Source organism: Thermobia domestica, chromosome 5 (genome assembly GCF_964235325.1).
Source record: "Thermobia domestica chromosome 5, izTheDome1.hap1.1, whole genome shotgun sequence".
Lineage (NCBI taxonomy): Eukaryota > Metazoa > Arthropoda > Insecta > Zygentoma > Lepismatidae > Thermobia > Thermobia domestica.
This window is the reverse complement of record NC_137458.1, coordinates 319,256,987-319,283,166: the sequence shown is the minus strand read 5'-3', so window position 1 is coordinate 319,283,166 and position 26,180 is coordinate 319,256,987. Positions and strand designations below refer to the sequence as shown.

At 36.2% G+C, this 26,180-nt stretch overlaps 2 protein-coding genes across 7 annotated transcripts in view; one reads left to right on the top strand and one right to left on the bottom strand.

The window, feature by feature from the left end:
• Positions 1 to 15,957, bottom strand: part of LOC145686813 (uncharacterized) — a 40,136-nt gene extending 24,179 nt beyond the window's left edge. The window contains exons 1-2 of one of the 6 annotated variants that reach the window (XM_081760506.1): positions 15,829 to 15,957; positions 1,519 to 1,656 (exon numbers count right to left, since the gene is read on the bottom strand). The gene's annotated coding sequence lies outside the window, so the exon portion shown is untranslated. Of the gene's footprint in view, positions 1 to 1,518; positions 1,657 to 3,526; positions 3,794 to 15,828 lie in introns of those variants that run through there. The other 5 variants (XM_081760509.1, XM_081760504.1, XM_081760505.1 and 2 more) reach the window with 5 other exon arrangements.
• Positions 12,072 to 26,180, top strand: part of LOC145685671 (uncharacterized) — a 63,193-nt gene continuing 49,084 nt past the window's right edge. The window contains exons 1-2 of the mRNA XM_081758066.1: positions 12,072 to 12,158; positions 20,475 to 20,611. Of these exons, the coding sequence (XP_081614192.1) occupies positions 20,484 to 20,611 (128 nt within the window). The 5' untranslated portion in view covers positions 12,072 to 12,158; positions 20,475 to 20,483. The remainder of the gene's footprint in view (positions 12,159 to 20,474; positions 20,612 to 26,180) is intronic.

The following is a 26,180-nucleotide window of genomic DNA, read 5'->3' as shown; positions in this document are numbered from 1 at the left end:
AACTGAAGAAAAGGAAAAGCATTTACACGAGTGTCAGTTTGGAGCGGCTTTTGGGCGGGCGGCATCTTTTTTTTTTTTTTTTTTTTTTTTTTTTTTTTTTTTTTTTTAAGATGAGGTAGGACAAGCTGTGACAGTTAATGGAAACAGATACTGTGCGATGATAAGAGAGTTTTTGTGGCCTCATTTTGATGGAATGGACATTCAAGAGTTGTGGTTTCAGCAGGATAGTGTCATCTGCCATGCTGCCCGCGAAACAATGCAATATCTCCAAGAGCGGTTTCCCGATCGCCTCATTTCGCGTAATGCTAACCAACAATGGCCCCCGAGATCATGCGACGTAACTTCTTGTGACTTTTTTCTTTGAAGTACTCTTAAATCATTGGTGTATGTCAATAAATCCCGCTCGATCCGTGAATTAAAGGAGGAAATTCAAGTGGAAACTTGTCAGGCAGTATAGGGAATTTCACGAACAAAGTTATTGCATGGCATCGCAGTAGAGGAGGTCATATGCCCGACGTCATTCACCATACCTGAAATCGGAATGTGTGATGATCGTGTTTATGAATTTTGTTAGTCAGTTTTGAAAAAAATTAAGTTCATAATTTGATGTGATAAAACCGGCGCGCTTTTTGAATAACCCTGTATTTATACTTACTAAATATGCTATAGAGCAGTAGTTCTTCACCCATAGGGGACGTTCTCTTTTCCAAAGGGAGAATTGGAACAATGTAATAAGACCGGTGCGCTTTTTGAATAATCCTGTATTTATACTTACTAAAAAATGCTATAGAGTAGTAGTTCTCACGCCCCTAAGGGACGTTCTCTTTTCCAAAGGAAGAATTGGAACAAACAAGGCCCATTGAGGCGCGATAGACTATTTAGGGGCATCCGACATTTCATAGATTTGTCACTTCTCTTTAACTTTTACTTTTTATTTGTTTGGAGGGGGATAAAATCTTTGTCTACATGTGTGCTCTTGATTAGTATTAGTATCTTTTTAAACGGAGCTTTTCACGATAGAACAAAATTTTATATTCTTTGATAAAATATTTAACATGCAAAAATTGAGAATTGTATTTTCTGATCCTTCAATATTTATTTTGATCATCCACTTAATAAAACCTAAATTTCTGCTTCATTTATATCGTGTTTCATTGGTAACAGTGAGGGGGGAACGCGGGAGAACGTCATCTCTCCACCTACAAAAAATATGTATGGCGTCCCCCAGTTCCTAAATATTACAATGGGCAAAGATAGGCAGGGTGACGGCATGCCGCTACCTACCGTCCCCCTACTTTTTCAGACCCACTTTTACCCCTGGTGAGTTTTATAACAATTTTATAATGATGAAAAATATTCAACCGATATAAAAATTCGGTTATTATAGTTGGTGAAAGAAATGGGAAAAATACATTTTTCCGGTAAAATTTTAAGGGAAAAAATGGTTAATTCTATTAGGATAAGTTATAAAATAAATCGAAAAGGTTTAGAACCACTCCTATAACATTAAGAACTTACCTTGTACCACGGTCCTGTCGTCTTTGTTCCGAGTTAAATTTTTCTCTATATTTCGGCTACCGCTTTAGTCATGAACAAGAACTGTTTTGAATGCAAGCAACGTGTTCCTATAGTTTCAACCTACTGAAGTTCCTTGTCCTGTAAAAGAAAAATTGAATTGTCCTCAAATATTTTCAGAAGATCGGATCTTATTGGTTCCTTGATTTGACCTCCTCTCATTTTCTCAGATATGTAAGCTGTAGTCTTAGAGATTGTGTTTTATAATGCGTCTGTTGAAGGCAAAGACACTTTGCTGGAACGGTAACGATATTATTTATTAGATAATATATGCTTTGGCCAGAATTGTTTATTATTTTAGACAAGAAGTTTGAAAGTTAGAATAAGTGGGATTGAAACGATTGATCGTGCTACCTTCATTCGCCATGTACAAAGATAAATAACAAAGCGTCAAATTAAATATAATAAATGGTGGAAATAACGATTTTATATCACAAAAAATTCCCTAGAAGCGCGACCTCAATGATAAATAAACAGTAAAAAAAGAATGCACGTCTGGACCAAGATTCGAATCTGGCTTTCTGGCTTCTTATACTGATGTGTTAACTAGTACGCTATCCAGACTCGAATCACAATCCGTTCATACATTTTTTGGGTTCACTCGAGCAGACGGTTCCACCAAATAGAAAATTTATACGTATAATGCGATGTGAGACATTTTTCGTAAAGGAATGAGAGTGTGAATATAAGTATTTACTGTCAGTGCACACCATACTGAAATTGATTTTGAGTAATAGTGGAAGTGTTGTATGTGTACCAGTAAGTGTGAGTGACGCGCCTACTCCCTACGAGCGAAACGAAAAATATATGGAAGTTTCTTGATTTCACAGAAGTTTCTCTGATTTCACAATAGAATTGTACAAGTGACCAAAATATATTAGGATTTATAAGGTAAGAATACGAAATGCAAAGTGTACTTCTTAACACGTAATAGTACTCCATAAGGAAGATACGATGACGTGAAGTGTTACATAAAGGTGCACAAAGTGATTATAAAAGCGTCGCAAAGTTGACATACGTAAAGGATGTATGTTTATGCCAAATGAAGTGTTTTGCTACTGTCCTCGTTTATATCTACCGTTGTTTAGTGCCTGTTCCCTACGGATGCACACCGACGCGGGACCTCTTCTGTGCTCCTGCTCTGATGCGTTTATATATGTCGTGCTTTCAGTAGCCACTTAGCACAAGTTGGTTCATATTTTATGTACTGTAGTTTTTATGTCATATGTTTACAAACGTTGGACTTCGTCCTTTTAAAGTCAATCTGCAGTCATTAATGCAACTCTTCCCTTAACAATTTCTACGGCAGTAAGAGTGCATTTCTTGCTACGAATTCATATTTCATGTATATAAGTATCCCCATAAAATGGAATAGTGCGGAAATTTACTGACAGAACCATATAAGCAGACCATAAATGATGAAAACGGTATTACCCATACATAATCATTTCGTATGAATAAGTTTTTCATTACATGGTTAATCACGAGTGACTATTATTAACTGACATCACTTAGTTGCTATTATAGGCTTAAGTTTAGAGTTGCCCCTCCAGTCCAGAGTTGCCCTTGGACTTTGCAACATACAAAAAACAGTGCTTAAAGTATTAAAAATTGTCACATTTCACTTAACTTCACTACTCCGTGGGCTTCACAAAAATTTAAAAGGTTTTCTTCATTATTTTTGAGCATCCGTTACACCTGTTCGCCATATTTTACAACTACCATGTTGCTGAAACCTTCCGCGAATGCTTCCGCATCCGACAAATAGTACTAACTTCCGCATATCTGTTCTCGTATTAAACATAACTCTACTGCCGAAGTTACTTTCCTAAAACATCAAGTAAAAACTTCAAATTGTCATTTCTTACCTCATTTCTCCTGTAAATTTTCCTGATTTTTATAAAAAGCGGAGGGGTAACTCTAAACTTAACCCCTATTATATTATACTTACTTATTTATGAACGAATTTTCATGAACTTCTCTTATTTACTTACAACATTATTTGTTTTTTAAATCACTTCAAGATTGAAACTTATTGATCATATATTCCGCCAGGGCATAAGATCCCGCGTTCTGTTGTTCATTTGTTCTTTTTCTGTTTAGCATCAGTGCGACGCAAGATATTTTGCACAGCCTTCTATATATGTACTAATAGTATCATAGAGAATGCTGTGTATTTTGTCAAACGTAACGCAAAAATCTACGTTTCAGTTTGAGATAATAGGCAGAAAAGTTATACTTGGTTTTACGTTGTGTTGTTACACTCCGTAATTTTTTCGGAAGCTAGTACGGAATAAGATTCCAAGACTTTCCGGCAACTTACAAAAGTAGTGAAAGGTGTAGTACAATGATAAGTATGAGTAGGAGGTTAAAGTAATAAGTTTGTTAAAGTGATGGAAAAGGGACAAATTAAGAAAGATCATAAGGCAAGTGAACTTAAAAATTAAATGTCAAAATCGGGAATAGGTCAAGAAATCGTTCCGTACCAGTCTTCGTAAAATTGCGCGTATAGTAACGTAACGCAACAAATGCCAAAAGACATTGCGTCTTATGCAGAAGTCGTTTTGACGCGTGATTAGTGCCATACTAAAGAGTTCGACTACCATATGTTTCCTGCAGTAGTCAGGCCGCAGTAGTATGACTCTAATCGTACGTCAAAACTACTCTGTATAAGGCGGATTATAAATGCTATGAAGAACATTGCAAAATAAATCGCAAATTATGCCTTGTATGACGGCAACCGTTATAGAACAGTGTCCATAGTCGGGTATTGAACAGGGACAAAAATTGGGGAAACTATATAATGAGAAACAGGGCAAAAGAAGAAATAAAGAAAAAGAACAGGGCAGATATATAAGAAAAAAAAACGTAAATAAAGAAAATGTATGTAATGTGTAAGTATAACGAATAAAATTTATGGAAGTATATTGCAGAGAAGCCTGCGTGATCCGCTTTCTACACACATCAGAGTTGTTGATATTTTCGTTGCATTGTGGGAACGATTTGAATTTTAATTAGGTATATAGGGAATGGTAATTCAGGGTGATCTCGTGATCAGTGTTTTAAACAAGGGCGTCATTTAGGGCGGCAGGAAGGGGCAATTGTCCCCAAGAGTTTGAGGAATACTGATACTTTAATAGATTTTCTACTAATATACTAGTACAAAACGTGAAAGTCTTATGTTGGTGGTGCTCTTGCTAGTGCCTTGCCGTGAAAAATCAGCGCCCGGGACGAGAGTATACGACGGCGACTCCGTAGAGAGATCTACAGACCAGTCACGAAACGCCACCATGGTTGGCGCGAAGCGCAACTAAACTTTCAAAATTAAATCCTGCTTTTCCTTAATTTTCAGAACTTTTTATTACTTTTCCTTCCATTTTATATATTCTTTCTTTTTCCTCCCGAATTTTGGACCCCTTGTTTCGGTGCCCGCGGCCGTCGCCCCGCTTGCTCCCCACGACACGGCACTGGCTATTGCTCTCCCTGAAGCGATCTGAAATGACGCCCCTGATATTAAAACGTGATATTTTAAATTTTCGACGGTTTATAACTCTGAAAGGAGGTGTTTTTCGAGCCATGTATATTAGAACTTTTTCTTTCACTAATATAAGGAGTCCCCTACCGCATATTTTCGGTCGAATTACCTTCCACTCTGTATATATGCCTTATAACTGTAGCAAACCTAAAAGTTGACAAATATAGCCACCCCTAGAACTTCAGATTCCCTCTCCCAGCCTCCAAATTGAGGAGACTGGATAAAACACTGACAAATTCTATGGCTTTAGAAAACATTATCGCTGTAAAAGATCTCGTAAATTATGAAATCTTCCATATGATAGAAAATCAAAAAGACCTCGTACTAAATCGAATTATAAGAATGAATGAAAGAAATGTGGTAGCAAATCAGTGGCGGACCTACAAGATAAAAAACTGGGAGGGCTAACCGGAATCCAGACTATGATAAGTATTTCATGAGTTTACATTAAAGTTTCCCAAAAATATAAATAATAGCTTAAATTATTTTTGTCACTCAAAAAACTGGGGACATAGGCCTCTCCGACTCCGGGCTAGATTTGCCACTGTAGCAAATTATTACAACACACACTAGTTCTGAAGATGAATATAACCCTTACATAAATTGCTGTTTCAAACTATGAGATTGATGTTTCATCAGCCTTAATAACTGTTGCAATCATAGGATCCATTTGATAAGATAGAAGTTTATGTTCTTGTGAAGTTTGATGCCCCATTGACGCGAATATGTTTTTTATATTGAAAAATAATGAGACGAAAACATGAAAAAGATTATTGTGAACTATGTAACTTCTATTTTTGCTTATGAAAGAGCAACAAAACAGGTGTTCAACGTTCATTATGTATTTGATTTAGTATTGTGCATCTATTAATATCAAATAGATCCAAAAGTCTTCCCAAACTTACCTTATGGTGTAACAACAAATCAGCAATTACTCTTTTGCTGTTGATTTCTCAATTTCCAATATTCGATCTGCCTCTTGGAGTATTTCGTTTCCCAAAAACAAATTTCTTTATCTAGAAATACTAATACGAGTTTTTCTGTTTTTTTAATAGTATAATACTCGTATATACTAACATTTGTTTCCCTTCATGTGAGGTCAAATTAGCAGTTTCTGCAAAAACAATTTTCTACAGCTGATAGCTATTTTAAAAGATGTCATGGACCTCTTTATTAAGTGTTAAAACAGTCAAGAATTGAAGTTGCGCAGCCCAAGAATGGATTCTTCATTTTTAATCTAAAATCATAATAACTTAATTTTATACAAATGTTCATTTCCTATCTCATGTTGTAGCCAAATCCTACTCAGATCCAATTCGTTTATCCATTTTTAAAACATTTTAAAGCGAACATAACTTATCCATATTTTAGTAGAAAGAATGTATTTGAGCCAATACTTTGAAATAAAGAGATATGTTATTTATGAACCTCCATGCTATCCCATTTTACATTAATAAAATATTGACTTCTCTTAAAACTAAATGCACTCGTACTGGCTATAAATGAAAATTATTCATAGAAGTGATCAAGAAATGAACCAAAACCAAGAAATAAAAATTATTGACCAAAACACATTTACTGAAGCAAATAATTTACTTACAATATTTTAATTTCGCCTAGCATGCTTTTCGTTATGGGCTAACTCAAGTAGTTTTCAAGATGTTCTTTTTCTGACATTATAAAACTCAGTTATATATATATATATATATATATATATATATATATATATATATAATTATTTTTAATATATAATAAATTGAGTTTTGACCAAAAATGCACGAAAATATTTTTTTAACCTATGTAACTGTGGTTAATAAGAATATTCAACATCATTATGAGTAAAATAATATAACACTTTTTTAAATTAACTAATATTAATGGAAAATTTACATATCAAATTCCGCTACAATTGTAATTTAAAACAATTTCAATAATATAACCTTAGACATGTATTTTAAAAATCAAACTTTAAACAAATTTGTAAACAACTCAATTTAAACACATCATAGCTGACTCATACATCATTAAAACTAAAATATCCCAGTTGTTTTTACTAATATCTCTAAATAAGCCTAACAATTGCCTTTAAGTTTTCTGTCTTTTCGCTAAGGGATGTGTGGAATTTGGGAACAGCTAATCGAATCTAAATGTAAATAAGGTTAATATAAAATTTCTAACAAGTAATAAAATAATTTTTATTGTAGAAATCAGCTTTGCCTTTGCCTCTGAGCTTAAAATAGCTATGAAAAAATGGAAGAACAGAAAAGGGGGAACTGCTGAATAGTCCAGTCAAATTACATCAAAAACGGGCCAAACCTAGACATTTAGAATAAAAAGATTGGACCTTCTGCAATTTGCTCGTGATCTCTTCCTCATTAACCTCTAGAAAATCCCAAAAAATTCAGTTGCGTGTTTTCCGCCATTTTGAATAAGTAGTCTGCCATCTTGGATTTCACATATGCACTTAGTTTATGCCTAACTTCTAAACTAATTAACGTAGAAGGATCATTCTTTCTCTATTATACTTCTAATATTATAGGCAATATAACAAGTTATTATCACTTTTCTCCTAGTAACCATGTTTGCATAACTTTAGGATACAGTGAAAAATTGGGATCTGTATTAGGGGACATATTCTTTTCATTGCCTCATACAACTTAGCAGAGTAGAAATATGACAAAAGTGCTCGAATAAAAGTTGTTGGAAATTTCATAAGCTTTAAAACGATGTATATATTGTCACTATATACAATGTTAGAGATGCGCAATGAAGCTTCAAACGTCATCAGACTGCGCAATTTCTGTAGAAACATATGAATGGATCATTTAACATGAAGAAAAGATATTTAGTGATTTGAGACCCCTTTTCATTGCAATTTCCGGTAAGTATAAACAAGTTTTGAAGTCAGGCTAGTTTAATAAATAGTTCGTAAATAGTGGCGTCGGCGGGGGGTAAGCGAGAACCCTGAAAGTAGACTTTCCCACTATCTTTCTGTATGTAGGCCTATGTGTCCATTGAAATTAATGTTTGAGATAAACGTTTTAAAAAGATTATCCCACAAAAAAATCCAGTTGCGAGGTTTCCGCCTTTTTGAATAAATAGGCCTCGGCTAGTGTAATTACGACAAAAATCGGTCAAACAAATATTTTTTTAAAAAAAGATTAAACCTGTTAGAATATGTTATATGTGTTGATATTATACTAAAACAGTCCCAAAATTCTAGTTCTTGGTTTTCCATAATTTTTGCGGTCAATTAATTATATGAGCAATATGTGAAGTATATCACAAAACACTATATTAAATAATGGATTGTATTTGTTGGTTATGATTTGGACATAAAACACTGGACATAAACAAAGAAACCATGAATATGCGTAATCGTTGAGAATAGTATTCACATTGTTCGTTTATCCCAACAGGAATTTCTTTTTAACACAAAGAACAAATCCGAATTGATATCACTTCTAACGAAATATCTCGAGAAATCTGGTTGTACCGTACATCAATCACCTTGAGATGCATACACATTAGTTGTGTTAATCACAATAAATCTTTAAAAAATCTGGCTCGTCAGTAATATTGGGAGAAGATTGAGATATTTTGGTTCTGATGGTAGCACTCGCAACAGCTGAGACTTGTTTATAACTGGTTCGAAGCCACCACATAAGATATACAGCAGTGCCAAACTTCAAAGAGCATTGGGAGATATGGTGAACTGCATTTCATTTCTGCATGCCTTCACTGGTTGTGATACAACTTCTGCTCCAGTAAAGTAAAGGGAAGAAAGTTGCGTACAAAATACTGGGAAACAATTAAGACCTGGGTCGAAAAATGGATGTTTTCAACAACCCATCACCATCTGCTGATGTGGCAGCTGTTGGAGAAAATATGTTCTTAGCGTTATATAGATTTGCAGAGAAAGAAAAATCTGTATTATACATGATTCTGCATATACAAAAAGAATGTATTCAAACAATGCATTAGTGACACTTTCAACTTATAGTGATAGTGATAGCAGTACTATTTCCAACAACAGCTTCTGCAAATCAGCATAGTCTCCCTGTGTTTTATCAAGTTCAGCAGTGGAAAAATCAAGAGATGTTTCAAACTGAGTGTGCTGGAAAATTTGTAATGATTGCCTTCTTCCTGTAACAACACTTGAACAACCTGCTCCAGAAGATTTGTTAAAGTTTATAGCATGCAACTGCCAGACGAACTGCGAAAACAATTGTGACTGCAAAAGAAGAGAGCTAGATTGTACATCATTTTGTGGGTAGAGTAGTGGACACGGATGTGGTAATAGCAATACTTTAATTGAAGATGCAGATGAAGGAAGTGATGATGAAGATGTCATCAAAACCAATTTCTTTGACAAGGAAATTAACGAAAACTGTGGACTTTCAACTGAAAAACGCCATCGAGAAAAGTAAAAGTCTCAAAGTAAACTGGTATATTTAGAACTTTTGTTTAAGTCCCTTTATCATCACAGGGCTTTTTACGGTTTCACATACACTGATCAGCAGTTGAATTAGAGACAGCAGGACAGTTGTAGAAACCGTCCTGCAGAGGCTCCACCAATGCATGTGAATGAAATGCATCGCGAGGGTATTGCTGCTGTGTACTTTCTCTCTTGGTATCCGTGTCAGTGCAGTGTGTGATGGGCAAGACTAAGGATCTGAGTGCATTTGACCGTAGTCAAATCGTAGGGACCAAACGACTGGGTGGCTCGATTTCGGAAGTGGCTGCGGTGCTCGAATATTTAAAGGCAACTGTGTCAAGGGTGTATCGTGAGTACCTGGCTTCCGGTAAAATCGCACCTACAAGGGCGGTCAGGGGCGTGTCGACGACAAGGGTAGACGCCGAGTCGCCCATATCGTAAAAGTCGATAGACGGGCCACAGCGCATCAAATCGCGGAGAGGTTCAATTGAAGGCAACAACGACGTGTCAGCAGCCCCACAATTCGCAACCATCTGCTCGCCTTGGGGTACAGAAGCCATCGACCTACGCGAGTATCTCTTCTAACATCACAAAACATGAATCAACGTCTAACATGGGCAAAGGAACACTACCTCTGGACCGCGAAAATGTGGAAAAAGGTTGCCTGGACAGTTTCACTTGGTACATGCCGATGAACCGGTAAGGGTGCGTCGCCAACTGCAATAGGAAATGGATCCATCGTGACAGCAGGGAACTGTGCAGGCCGGTGGTGTGCTATTCTCATCTGGGGCATGTTTACGTAGATTGAAATGTGTCGCCTAACACGTGTAACACAATCCCTCAAAGGTAAACGCTACCGCGATATCCTGGACGACCATGTCATGCCATTTTTTTTCGGCTTCTACATTCAGGTGGCGACCTCATCTTACAGCAGGACAATGCGCCGGTCCACCGCTCTAGGATGGCAGGAAACTGGTTTGATGAGTACTCCTCTGGTCTGCCAACACTTCCCTGACAATACAGTCATCGGACCTCAATCCGATGGAACGCCATGGAACGACGCCTTTAGCTGTGGACCCTCTTCCAAATAAACTGCAAGCTCTGTGGGAGATATGGATTAAGATTCCACAACAACACTTCAGGCGCCCCGTGCAGTCCATGCCGCGGTGGGTAACCGCCGTTATCAAAGCGAAAGGTGGTGTTACATGCTATTAGGTAGGTGTCTATAATTCAACTGGTGATCAGTGTATATTGTCTCCCTTTTTATAACAACAATACTTTAAAGTTTAGCAATTTAATAGATATGCAGAAGAATCTAAGCACGATTCAAAAGCTAGTACTGTAATAAAATAGTGAAAATCATGAAATAAGACATGATGGTATTTGCTGTAAATCGAATACAAAATTCATCTCAAATAATTCCCGTAAGTATATTTTCCTTCATTTTTAATAATTAATCTCTTGTTTAAATCACCATTTTTATTTTTTCCTAAATTCGTATTTTCAAGCACTAATAGATAAAACTTTAAGGTACACTGAACGTTTGGTAACGCGCAGGCACGTAGCCAATGGGAGGAGGTCCGGGGATCCGGACTCCCCTTCGAACCCAGAAATGATACACAGACCTACATACAGGAAGCTGATGCGAAAGTCTTCTTTCAGGGTTCTAGCGCACCCCCTGGTAACGCCACTGTTTACGAACTATTTATTAAACTAGCCTGACTTCCAAACTTGTTTATACTTACCGGAAATTGCAATGAAAAGAGGTCTCAAATCACTAAATATCTTTTCCTTCATGTTAAATGATTCATTCATATGTTTCTACAGAAATTGTACGCAGTCTGATAACATTTGAAGCTTCATTGCACATCTCTGACATTGTATATAGTGACAATATATACATCATTTTAAAGCTTTTGAAATTTCCAGCAACGTCTATTCGAGCACTTTTGTCATATTTCTACTCTGCTAAGTTGTATGAGGCAATGAAAAGAATATGTCCCCTAATACAGATCCCAATTTCTCACTTTATCCTAAAGTTATGCAAACATGGTTACTAGGAGAAAAGTGATAGTAATTTATAGCATTACGCATAACATTAGAAGTATAATAAAGAAAGAATGATTCTTCTACGTTAATTAGTTTAGAAGTTATGAGCCATAAACTAATTGCATGTGAGAAATCCAAAATGGCAGACTACATATTCAAAATGGCGGAAAACCGGCAACAGCATTTTTTTTTGGATTTTCTGGAGGTTAATGAGAAAGAGATCACGAACAAATTGCAGAAGGTCCCATCTTTTTAATTCTAAATGTCTACCTCAAACCTTATTTTGACTGCACTATGAAGTCCAGTCCGATTTGGTAGTAATCCAGTTTCGAAATGTAAGTGATGTCTTACGTCTCGAAATCCCAAAGCCAATTTCTTAGCAGAAGCGTGATGAAATGCAGCATATAGCCTTATTATTAATTTGGGGCTGAAATTTATTAAATTTTGTAACATGCTTCTCTAGTTTTTGCACTAGAAAAAGAAGCTTCAAAATCTATATATAAAAAAATAATTATTGAAGCTTGATCAATTTAATATTGATTTGTGCTGTTGATTTGTTAGGTAAAACAAAACAATATTTAAATTTTGTAATAATTAGTTATATATCAAATATGTACCATATTACTTCTTTTTCTTTTCTTTGTTGGATAAGGCGAGTAGTAAGCACGTTTTTTCGTTTCTGATACCCTATTCGATGCTCGACAGAAGCACACGTTCGCACCCAAATTTAAACTATAGATCCGCTATTCCTCAAGGTTTAGCCGAACAGATTGATGAGGTGTCAGAAACAAGAAACTTTTGCAAATATTCTATCTTTATTGATACAAATCATGTCCTATTTTGAAACCTCCTACTAACGACATTAAACCTACAGTTCTTACACCCATCCTTTTCATATTTACTATGGGCTATAGGTATTAAATTTATATTAATTACCGACAAGATACATTTCTTTTTTTAATACTGCCATTAAAATATATTTTACGGTAATATTTAAGAACAGCTACTTCTAATCTCCAGTGCACGAGGATACTTCTTACTGTTGCACTACCTACAGAAATAATTCTATTTCATGTATAAGTGGTAATAGCACACAGAACAAACCCAGATCATATTGTATTCACACTCCAACATGGAGTGAGAATACACCGTGATCTGCGATTCTTATGTGTTGGATTACCACTTCTACATCAAATAGCATCATTTTTCTAGGTAGCGCAACAGGAAAAAGTATCCACGTCCACGGGACATGCGATATGTGTTTTCAAATCCCCCACACACATAGTCATACACTAAGTACAAGGGCACATTATTATTCTTCCCATACGGTATGAAAACAGATATTCCTGACCTTAAGTACAAGGGCAAGTTGAATGACTCATTAGCTAATTAGAAGTCAGTCTATTACCGACTTTTTAACATCCTAGATAGTCAATGAATAATCCCTAAAAGTGTGGTGTTTCTCGTCCTTCCCTAAACGGGAAGTGCAGCTCCTTAAGTATAACCTATTTTACTTGCAACTTTGCATTCATACAATAATAAACAGTGTACAAGTGAAGTGTTTTGGGGTGAGAATAACTAAGGATGCGCACGAGACGAGTCGAGACAGGATTTTCCTGACAAAATTCGAGTCGAGACACGGTTCTTCCAATAGAAAAATATACATTTTTCGAGTCGAGACATCATTTTTACAGCACATTTTCGAGACGAGACAGGCACAAATCTTGTCTCGTGCGCATCCCTAAAACTAGTAAATCATATTTATTTTTTAGTTTAAGGGTTAAGTTCCAAAGTTCATCCGTTTCTCGCAAAATTTTGAAAATTTACCGGGAATAAATTAATACTTTGCTTGTTTGTGTGCTTAATAATGTATAAGGAGAGCGAAAGTTGTGTTTACTTTCTTATATAAATGATTCTAAACATGGAACTATTTGGTAAGCGGAGGGAACTAGTTCGCGCAAGGTTACTTCATGGTAGGATTATGGGAATGTAATGAGCATTTGTTTTGTAAATATGGCAGATAATCAGGAAAATCTATTAAAAGTAAGTAAAAGTCATGGCTTAATAAATCTAAAAATAGATTGTAGAAAATGCGGTAAACAAATAAGTGTAAAGAAATGTGTTATACTTGTCAATGTAACGGTAAGTAACTTAGCAACCTGGCGGCAAGGTTCCAGAACAGATCCCCTTCCCATTTAGTTGTAATAAAGACTGAAAACAACATGCCGTACGGGGCTCAAACCCATTCGGCAGCACCTTCATCAACTTAGGAAGCACTACAAGTTGGGTCGATGGGTCCCACATGATTTGACTCCGGACCAGAAGTCAACGCGAGCGTACACCTGTGTTTCTTTGCTATCTCGTCTGAGGAAGGACCATTTCTGTACAGGGTGTTGACATATAATAAAAAGTGAGTCCTGTACGAAGCTCCACGGCGCCGTCATCATTAGTTAACGTTCCATGAACTGGTACCAAAACAGTCGAAACCAGCACTGCACCAGAAAAAAGTCCTCCTGAATATTTGGTGGACTGCTCGCGGTATCGTGCATTGGGAACTGTGCTACCAGCTGGTCAGAGCATCAATGCAACTGTGTACTATCAGCAGTTGAGCCATGTTTAAGAAAAACTCAAAACTCTGGAGCCGGCACTTCTGAATCACAAAGGGGTCCTCCTGTTATAAGACAACGCTAAGCCCCACGTATCTAGGATCACCCGAGACACCATTCTACGCTATGAATGGAAACACTATTGCATCCGCCATAGCCATACTTTCCGGACATTGCACCGTCCGATCCTGTTCCATTTCTTGGATAATCACCTTAAAGGACGCCAGTTCAAATTCCTAGTAGAGGTGCAAAATTCATTTGATACCTTCTTCGCTTCACAACCCGCCAAGTTCTACCGCGATGGAATCCATGACCTTTCAGAACGTTGGCAGAAGGTCGGTGGGTCTTAAGGTCTTAAGTGACATATCGATGCTCGAAGGTGGAGGGTGAAAGAGCTACAGAAATTTCTTATATTAGTGATACGCAATAAGGAAAACATTTAGAGTAAAGGCGGCCATATTTTATCTATCTCTATCAAGAGCATCCAATTGATAGAGTAAGTTGGTGATATCCACTTAGTGGGTAGAACTAAGAGCGATATACCAAAAACATTCAAAAATTACAGAGGAAGGCGAAGAAGTAGAATGAACACTAATATAGAGAAGACAAAATCAATTGTACTAAGCAAGAACAGACAAAGGAAACGGGAAAAATAAAAATTAAGGAACAAGAGATTGAAATATTCAAAAGATTTGAATACTTAGGATCAGTGATGAAAATTTTCCGGAAAATTTTGAAACGGGAAATTTTCCAGAAAATTTTCCGATTCATAAAAACATACTCCATTTATTCCTACATCGTTGTATAGCCGTGATGTGAGGTGGAAAATTTTCTTCTATATTTTCCGGAAAATGTTCCGTTAACAAATATCAGTGATCAAGTAACAATTCCTCAGTACTCATAAATTGATTAAATTCATGTATTTTCCGACTCATAAAAAGTTCTTCAATTTTTCCATGTAAGAGAAAATATTTCGATTCATGAAAATTGGTTTAACTTGTTCCTACATAGTAGTGAAAATTGTGTGAGCCATGAAAATTTTCAGATTCTTTAAACGATCTTTCACATTTTTACATTTCTGTACACGAATTCAACCAATTTTATGATTGCTGAGGAATTGTTACTTGATTACTGATATTTTTTAGAACGGAAAATTTTGGAATCACAAAATATATGAAGAGTACAATGATATCAATATAATAGAGGACTTTAAGACGATTACAATGGGCAGGACATATGAGAACGCCGGAAGAAAGAATTCCTAAGAAGATATGAATGAAAAATATTAAAACACAAGATTAGTATGGAAACCAAGAACGAGATGGGAGGACATGATACATAGCGACGCATGGTAGATGATGGGGATACCAGAAGAATTGCAGCAAACAGAGCAGAATGATGGCAAAAACCGAAGGAGGTCAAAGTCCAGTTGGGACTATACCGCCATGTGGAAAAATAGCTATAAAGAATTAGTCTGATGGAAGTATGTCACATTTTGACATTTCAAAATACGTTAATCCTATTTATACATAATTAGGAAAAGTTGTTAAACACAAATTTCAAAAATTATTCAAAGTAAATACTAGCACCAGATTTAATATAATATATACTTTATAAAATCTTACCTTTATGTGAAGTTCTTAACTCATTTAAAAATTTTGACACAGCACTTTAAAGTTATAATTTTCTCTTTCTTAAACAATAGTACTAATCATGCTTAATTTTTTATCTGCTGAATGTTAATACAATTAAAGTGTTGCTTAGTAATCCATAAAATAGATACGATATATTGTTAACAGTTTGCCTAATTCGGTAATTACTTATTAAAATCCAGAACTATGTACATTGGTGTAGCCAGAAATGTTCGAAAATAACTGCCTTTCTCTATCTAAATTTGTTCCCGAGCCTTCATGTTCAGATTCCAAATATACAAGATTTCGATACTCCGTTTCCTTGTTATTTGTCTATTTCACTATGGTGCGTCAGTTTTCCATCATGACATAAAAGTCATAAAATGTTTGGGCTCCTTCTTTACTTAAAGAATGTTATGACTAGAGATCGGATGTGAAGGTATTAAAAACCTGGAAAATAGGCACTTAAAATTTAAAAAAAATGGGCAGTAAAATAGGCACTAAAATGTAACTCGAAATAATGAAGGTAAATACTCAATACACTTAAATACTAAATTCAAGTCATAGATAATAATGTTCAAAGAATATACCTGTTTGTTAATATCTTCTTTACAGTATATGTGCATAAAAACGAAGCTTGACATACAGTATATTCCGTGTATATTTGGTAAATATACCATGTACAGCACTTTATCACTAGACATAACAGTTCAAATTTTATACACTTGTATCAGTACATACAGCAGTCCAAAGTTTTACAGCACTTTATCAGTACACATAACAATCCAAAGTTTTACATCTTATCACTACAAACAACACTTGTATTTCCCGGAAGAGGCAGAATCCTTTCTTGAAATACTATATTATATATTTTCCCCAATAAAGTCTTATTTTGAAGAAAATGTATAGAATAGGCAATATTAGGCACTAAAGCAATTACTTAGGCAGGAATAAGCGAAATAGGCCAAATAAAATTGGCTTAAATTGAAACTATAACCCCTATATAAACTTTAAAACGTTATTCTTGATCATACCTTTAATATTAAAGAATAGGCATTTTGCCTAACATCCGGTCTCTAGGTGGTGTCGATATAATAGCACTCTTTGGCAAACCTTAGACGAGAATCTCACTTAGTCTTACATAAAGTATTGCAATTGAGATCCGGTGTCTCACCCCATGTAACTTTCTTAAAGCTTGGGTTAGGTTTCTACGATTACCGTATTTCTACGATTATATATATATATATATATATATATATATATATATAAGTGAGCATTGTTCCGCGCGGATTTGTATCAACACAATGCAAATTTTTTGCGTTTTGTTTGCGAGAATCATCATAACAGTAATAGAGGTTTTTCATCTGCTTCTTACATCCGTTCACTGCGACGATTTTGTTATGTAAGCTCGAGGTAAAAAAAAAAAAATAAAAAAAAATAACCGCTCAGATTTCGGTAAAGATAGCATTCCACCAATGACCTTAAACTATAAGTTGTGACTAAAGTCCAAAGTATGAAATTGGTATTGTTTCATATATATACGTAGTTGCCTATCAGGTTCCAAGTTCTAAAACCTTGGACTATGAGTTGTCACTAAATTTCAAAGTGATAAGCTGAGATATTAGGTCAACATACTCAAATTTGAATTTTGACAAGAGAGAACACAAGTTAGATCATCCAATTTTACCAGAGTCCTAGTTTTGACAATTCCCAAATTTAAGAAGTGGTCCCAGTTATTCTTCCCAAAAATTAGAAAACATCAGCAACGTAGTCATGTCTGAGATTCCTATACTCACACCTATAACCATATTAGATAATAAGGATTTATCGAAAAGGAGGTCAAAACCCGCCAAATTCTAAATTTATGTCAATGAAAGAAACGATATGAAGCACTCAGGCGTACAGTGGGTCCTAGAGAATATTCATCAATTATTGTTGTTCTTTTGACAATTCCCAAATTTAACAATGTAATAAAGCCTTCTTACAGAGAATATATGAGCCTTCCCTATTTATATTTCTGGCAAATTTATACTCATAAAATGGAACGAGACGGTCCACTCAAACTGACAGTATTGTGTACACATCAGGGCCCTATACCAATTACTATTTGTTGACGATTCTCAAATTTAAGGGTGGGCCAATGTACACCTCGCTAAATTTAAGTTGTACCCATGTCTTATGAAAGAAAATGGACCCTATACTCACACATTTAACCATGTAAGGTAATAAATCCTCAACGAAGAAGTTAAATTAGGTCAATAACCTCCAGATTTTGAATTTTTGATAATTGTTTACCCATAGGAGGAGATAATGAGGATCACCCAAATTTATATGAGCCCTGTAGAATATTTACCAAATGTAAGGGATAAACCAATGTACCCTTTCAAAATTAAGAGCGGAACACCAATGTATCCGTGTCTTATGAAAGAAAATTGACCCCTATCCACATCCATAGTTTAAGAAAGAAATCATCAAAGGAGATAAGTAAGGCCAATAACCTACCTCGTGGCGAACAAGTGACCGTAATAATATTTGACAATTTTATACCTATCATGGAAGGAAACGAGATGAACTACCAAACTTACTGGTACATATTCAGGACCTACAGAACATTTACCAATTATTGCCTTTTGACAATTTCCAATTTGAAGGGTTAGGTCAATGTACCACTCCGAAATTTTAAGAGGGCAGCAGCAAGGTGCTTATATACTATAAAAGGGAATAGACCCTCATATTTGCTTATATAATCATATAATGTAACAAGCCTGATCAAAGGGAATAAAATAGGTCAAAACCTCCGAAATTTTAATTTTTTTGGCAATTTTTTACCCATGAAAGGGAACAAGATGGATCAACCAAAACTTACAGAGGTACATATCCCATACTACCAAATTTTTAGTTTTGGCAATTTCCAGAATTTAACGGGGTGGCCCAAGGTATCCCTGCCAAAATTTAGGGATGGACCAACGTACCCCTGAGGAAATAGAGGGAGTGATCCTAGGTACCCCTAGGTCATTGACTCGGACCAGCGACCTTGACCTTCGACCCCAAGCAAAATCGGGCATAAACCCCAGCTCTGATTGGCTGAGGGATATCATGTGACCGGATCAATGAGGCATCGGTACCTTAGTCCACTCCCTAAAATTTCTAAGGGGTGCACCACTATAAACATGTCTTATGAGAAGGAATAGACCCTTGTATATACATACCCATATGATATAACCATATAAAGTGATAAGACCTCATCAAATTGGATAACATAGGTCAAAACCCTCCTAAATTTGAACTTTTGGCAATTTTTTACCCATGAAAGGGAACGAGATGGACTCCTAAAGCTTACAGAGGTACATATCCTGGTCCTGTACTTCCATACTGACCGTCTTTTTATTTAGGGGATGGACCAAGGTACAGCTGCCACAATTTAGAGGGCATTGATCCTTATGACGTCATACCACATGATCAGGTCACATAACGTCTCTCAGCAAATCAGAGCTGACTTTGTCAAAATCGGGCATAAATCAGGGAATACGACTAATACATTATACAGAGTGTTTCAAAACAACACCAACAGCGTTTAGGAGGTGATTCCTTAATACCAAGATAAGACGAAAATTATAGACCAACTTGGGTGCACAAATGCTTCCTTTTGGAATTACAAGCTACCGAAAACATGAAAAAATGAACTTTAATGGTCCATAGCTCAAGAACTATGGGGCCTACCGTAGTCGGGTCAAGACTTCAATTAAGAACTAGTATGTGCCCTATCCAAAAATCCATGTTTCTGTATCCTAAGGTACTCACGCAACAATTTTAATGGAGGGAGTTCCTCTATAAAAATTGATGCGGAAGTACCGCAGGATTCTGAAACATGAATATTTGGATAGGGCACATACTAGTTCTTAAATAAAGTCTTGACCCGACTACGGTAGGTCCAGTAGTATTGGAGCTATGGACCTTTAAAGTTCATTTTTTCATGTTTTCGGCAACCTATAACTCCGAAAGAAGCACTTGTGCACCCAGGTTGGTCTATACTTTTTGTCTGATCTTGGTGTCAGGAATAACCTCCCAAACGTTGTCGGTGTTGTTTTAAAACATACTGTATACGTATATTGTAGGAATGTACCTCACATAGGGACACATGTTGGAGCTCGCTCCCTGAAGCTTTTGTTTATCATACAACAGTTTGGATTGACCTCTGGTGCAAAAGTTCCCTGGTTCGATCCTAGGTAAGTTTATCCTTGCACATTCTCATTCCACCGATTATTTCATAATAATTCACTTTCATTTATTCTCCGTTTTCTTTAGTCTAAAAATTTAAATAAAACCCATCCCAAAGTTTGGAGCCCTTAAAAGTAGCAGTATGACAACCCCCCCCAGAAGTCGGTCCAGGATCCGCCCCTGCTTCTGAATTAATACCAATTATTGTAATTTTTGTTGTTGAATATTAGCTTATACAATTTCCATTTTTTTTAAAGTCATATCCAGTTCGTTAGAACTCCTGACAGTAGATTTACCGTAAAAACGAATGTAAGACACCTTTAGATTGAGTTTTCCTCCATATGATGAATATGTTTCATTGTACTCGTATAATTCAAAAGGAAATATATTTCTTTAAAGCTTTTTATTTATTTATTTTTCAGCTATACGCAATGGCATCGAAGAAAACAAAGCCGAAACAAAGTATTCGCAAGAAGTCGAGAGAGAGAGAGTCGTCGTCAATGGACAAAGATGGATTTTCTATGCTGCAAGTTATTCCTGATGTAAATTACCTCACATGGTACCAAACGCATTTAAGTTTGAAAAGTAGATTTACTCCAAGGTGTCCAATATACAATGCAACCCGGAGTTTGGAATAGTGGAACTTTTGAACCTGAAGCGATACACAAACAATGGTTATACCAAAATGAAAGCCTTATTCATGCATATATTTTTAAACTAGGAAGCAACGATTGAAGTACATTAGCAACCACACAGTGTTGCCAGATGTAACCAAAGGTGTAAATTATTATTATTATATTTTTTTACAAAACATGTAAATTGACTCATAACTCATACGTATGCTGTTCTGACGTTATTTTTCAGTTTGTTTAGTTGGAGTAGCTTGTAAACTATGGAGCAGAAAAAAGGATTTTTCATTTCCACCGATAACTAATCGGATGAGGCCTCTATAAGGGGGAACTAGGGAAATCGTAGTTTTCGTAAATTAACACTCTGAATTGGCAACATTGCTGATGTTTCAGTGCATCAAAAGGCGTGTTAAGAATTTGTCTACATTATACAATTCCTGAAAACAACGAAAAAGAAACTTTGAAATTATCATGATAAGATTTTTACTTACATGCACCCGGCAACACTGCTATTCATTATACAAGAACAATTCTCGAATTATACAAGACCTGCAAACAAAAATTCGCAGTGCCATTGAGAACATTAACACTTTTACTCTTCGTAAAGTTGCTGCAAACATGATGAAACGTGTGAACCAGTGTTCGAATCAAAACAGGGGGATTCTCCAGAATCGCTGTAGAGCTGATAACTCGTTTCATGATAGTAGCAGTGTTGCCGGGTGCATGTAAGTAAAAGTTTTATCAAGATAATTTCAAAGTTTCTCTTTCATTGTTTTCAGAAATTGCATAATGTAGACAGATCCTTAACACACCTTTTGATGCACTAAAACATCAGCAATGTTGCCAATTCAGAGTGTTAATTTACGAAAACTACGATTTCCCTAGTTCCCCCTTACAGAGGCCTCATCCGGTTAGTTATCGGTGGAAACGAAAAATTCTTTCTTCTTCTCCATAATTTCCAAGTTACTCCAACTAAACAAACTGAAAAGTAACGACAGAACATCCATACGTATGAGTCAATTTACATGTTTTGCAAAAGAAAAAAAAAAAGATTTACACCTTCGGTTACATCTGGCAACACTGTGTGGTTCCTAGTGTACTGGAACCATTGCTTTCTACTTTAAAAATATATGCATAAACAAAGCTCCATTTTGGTATAACCATTATTTCTGTATCACTTCAGGTTCAAAAGTTCTACTATCCCAAACTCCGGGTTTCATTGTATATTGGATCCCCTCTAGAAAAAGAAACCAATATTAATTGGGAACAAGGTGTTCACACATACATAACAAGAGACAGTATAATGTTTCGATACTATAGTAGTATGTGTTTACAGGCCCGTATCCAGGGGGTCTAGGGGGGCCTCCCCCCTAAATTTTTGCTGGCTCACTAAAATTTTCATGGTAGGCTTGCAAATGAACTATAATATGGTGATGAATTATAATATGGTTGGATCGCCCCCCCCCTAACTTCAGCCGGCCCCCCTTTCATTTTTCGGCTGGCTACGGGCCTGTGTGTTTATCAAACAATGATTGATAATACCTATGTGTGTGTACATTATTTAGACATACTACTATAGAGTTGAGGCTGTTTCGTCTCTAAAAGGTTTCGCGAAAGCTATATGTCTCGTTTCGGAAAGTATATCTGCTTCTATTGTTAAAAAACAATGTCCTTTTCATACTCGTCACCAAAATTCTGTCTCGTCTCGTCTCACGAACAATTCCTAACCTTGTTCCCAATTAGCCAGTTTAATATACGTTCCTAACCTTGTGTCAGTAACAATGTTTAAGATACATATAGGTTTTAAAATAAAGGAAACATATGTAGTGTTCAACACGTAAGGATGTATAAAGTTATAACACTAGGGACGCTTTATGCTGGTCGGTGATAGTAGTGTGTTAGCTCTATCATCTATAGTACACCAGGCAGGGTCGGACTGAGGGGTGTGTTAAAGTGGGCAGATGGTTGTGATGGAATATGAAAGACCTACCTAAGTTTCAAAGAGGCCAAAGTGTGAGTAAATGTTTAGTTGGCGGAAAAGTATATAGGGTCGCTAGGAACATTGTCTAAAGCAAGGATGTTATAAAATAGAGGACATGCCCAATCGTAACTTCATCATATGAACTCAGTGAAGCCAAAAAACAACCGAGCATCGTCTGAGCCGGAACATCTGATTGGCTACTCTCGTATCCGCCATGATTGTTGGCTCGAAACATCGCGATCTTAGTGGCGCGGAGTGGGCAGAGTAGGTGTGGCGAAGCTGTGACGTAGGGCTTCACGATTTTGTTGTATGGGCAGATCCTCTATTTTATAAAATCCTTGGTCTAAAGCGAGGACGAGCTACGGAACCCATAACAAAACCACATCGACGAAGACTAACATTGGACGGAAGGGATCACCGAGGATTGAAGAAGATTGTCACCAACGACTGTAGAGTGACTGCGGAACTCATTTAGCACCTCAAAGAACCCATAATGGCAAACACTGCCCAACGTGAGCTGCGTAATATGGACATCTGTATATAGGTTGAAATTTTCAAACCAGTGATTACCAGTAACAATGTTTTACACTAAGAAAATTATGCTGAGAACATAAACAGGAGATTACCAATGATTATAAACGCGTTATATGGTCCGATGAATCCTGTTTCTTCTTATTACCAACTACACACTGTACTCACATATTGCGGACACCCAAAGAAGCTTAGCCTCCGAACTGTTTCCTCTCCGCCGTGAAATATAGCTACTACTCTGTGATGCTGTGGGATACTATTTCCTGGTATTCCGTAGTCCTTTTGATAACACACATAGCGTTAACGCCATTGATTTTGCAAGCATCCTAGGTGAACATCTGCGTTCTAAACTCCAGATGTTTCCGAACAAAGACGTAGCTTAACCCTACAGTGCATGATTTTTTGTATTTAAGTGAAATAATATACAGGCATATGATAAGAATATCTAATTAATATCCGAATAAAAAAATGTCCCTAAGTAATTTTTCGTGCTAAAATATAAAAATACTTTGTATCACTTATGATGCATTATGTATCAACAGTTCATGTTCGTTTCTCGTACAAAATCAAATTATAGCATACGTAAAAATAATTAGAAAACTTACTTCATGAACTTGGAATTTTTGCAAATTCGAAACTATTCTTTGTTCTTCAGAGTAGACGACACATAAACTCTTCTATTTTCTCCTTCGCTAAGCACGCGCACGACTTCTTTCTCTCTGTAATGAAGCAACATTTTCCTGACATCTACCGGATATATGGTGAACTATGTGCTCAGGAAAATATCAAATATGATACAATATGTATTTGTGATACAGCTGACGACCTGAACACTAATACTAGCCATAATTTATTTGGTATCAAATATGATACAATATGCATTGTATGGTTAACAAGATGACACTGCACTTGCTGTTAGGCCTGCTATACCTAGGAAATCCCTCAATTGTTCCTAGAGTCAAAATCTTAACGTGTATGGCATCAGATCGCATGTCATTTCGTATGTTCTCAACGATCTTCTGAAATTTCTTGTTTTTAGAGCACACCCTATTTCTGAAAGAAAACTCGTAAGATTTCGATTTAAGCAACATCAGGTGCAAAAAAGTAAAACAAATTTGTTTTCCCCCCACCAGCCGTATATGGGTGAAAGAGCAAAAATACTCGACAAAACGAAGAGTAGTGCAAGGACTGATGAGGTATATTTTACTTATTTATATTCTGATTTTTTTAGAGGCATGCAATTTAACAATATAGCTCCTCGTATCAATATCAGTAGGTTATACAATGTAGTTATGTGTATGGCACAAAAGAGGATTTCCTACGAAATATGTCGTAACATTTTTCCTCCGATAAATCCTAAGATATTTCCTAGGACTTATTTTGTATATCAGGTCTTAAGGGTCTTCACTACAGCAAAATTAAACTACCGCTAATTTTAATGTTTTTTTCTGTAATATCTTCAAAACAAATAAAAATATTCGAAAAGCAGAAACATAGTGAACTAGAAAATAGGATTTTGCATGTGATACCATTATCATAACTCATCTATCTGCTTTCGATTTGCAACTGTAGATAGATTTAGCTTTTTTTTTTTTTTTTTTTTTTTGCGGGTTCTGTAAATAGCAGCATAGCAAAAGCAGATAGGTGAATTGTGGTAAAGGTATCACATGCAAAATCGTATTGTCTAGTTCACTACGTTTTCGCTTTTCGAATATTTTTATTTGTTTTGAAGATATTACAGAAGAACTTTAAAATAAGCAGCAGTTTAATTTCGCTGTAGTGAAGACCCATAAGGCGTGATTTCATGAACGACAACACCTCCCCTGGCCCGCCTAATTCCGAGGCCTGAATATTATTTAACACATGTGGTTAGTTCTGGATTACAATAGTTAGTCTCCTCTATTTTTACTATGTTGCACTGCATGAGAAACCGCAGCAGTAACCCTACATTAACAACTTTATGGCTCATTATCTTCTTTTAATGATCAAATCGTACGACAGGAAGTTAGTAAAATAAGTTCCCTTTCGGTTTTTCTCCGCGGCAGCGCTAAGATAGCAGTTCCGCTCATGCGCAGTAGCTACTCTTAAGGCGGATTTTCATGTGTCCTTTACCTCCGTGAGTTGCGAGCGATTTTGCTAAACAGCCAATGAAATCACGCATCGGAGATGGCGCGCTACACTCGCGTCAGAGTAGAAATTTGTTCAATTCTGACGAAAGTAGCGCGCGTACACTATTGTATTCACTGACTAACATGGCGGAGGTAAGAACAACGTTTGAAGAACTGCTTGTAGAACAAGTAAGAGAAAACGAAATTTTGTACAACCTTAAGCATCCGAAATACAAGGATTCAGTATTAAGGACAAAAACATGACATCAAATTGCTAAGAATATTGGTATCGATGGTTGGTACTTTTATATTTGTGTAGTTAATTAGTTGTATTACCGGGAACAATAGATAGTTCATACAATAACTGGTATGTACAAATTATCAATTCCTATATAAAATAAAAGCAATGTAATTTGAAACATGCTTTAGTATGATTTATAAATATTTTTATTTGTTTTATAAAATTTATTCGGATCGGATTTTAATTCAAAGAAAAGGTTCCTGTATATTCCGTATTCTCGTCGAAGCTGGAAAATGGGGTGAACCCACCACATTTTCCTAACATACTTCCGACGGCGGCGTTTTGAAATATAATATATTCCAGCTAAAACGATAGCTCTCCTTCGGGAATCCCTTATCACAAACTAAAGTCGCAAACTTTCTATTTTACGCATGCGCATTAGCTAGGGAGTAGTAATTTGGCGCAATACACGCACGGATGTATGAAAACGAAAATAATTTACGGTGAATACGCTACATGTGATGCTTCCGTTCTAACGCGGGCGTGAAAATCCGCCTTTATCCAACCAGAACGAAATGACGCCATTTTGAGATCGCTCTGTGATGTGTGTCATTCGTAGTGATGTTTATAATGGCAGC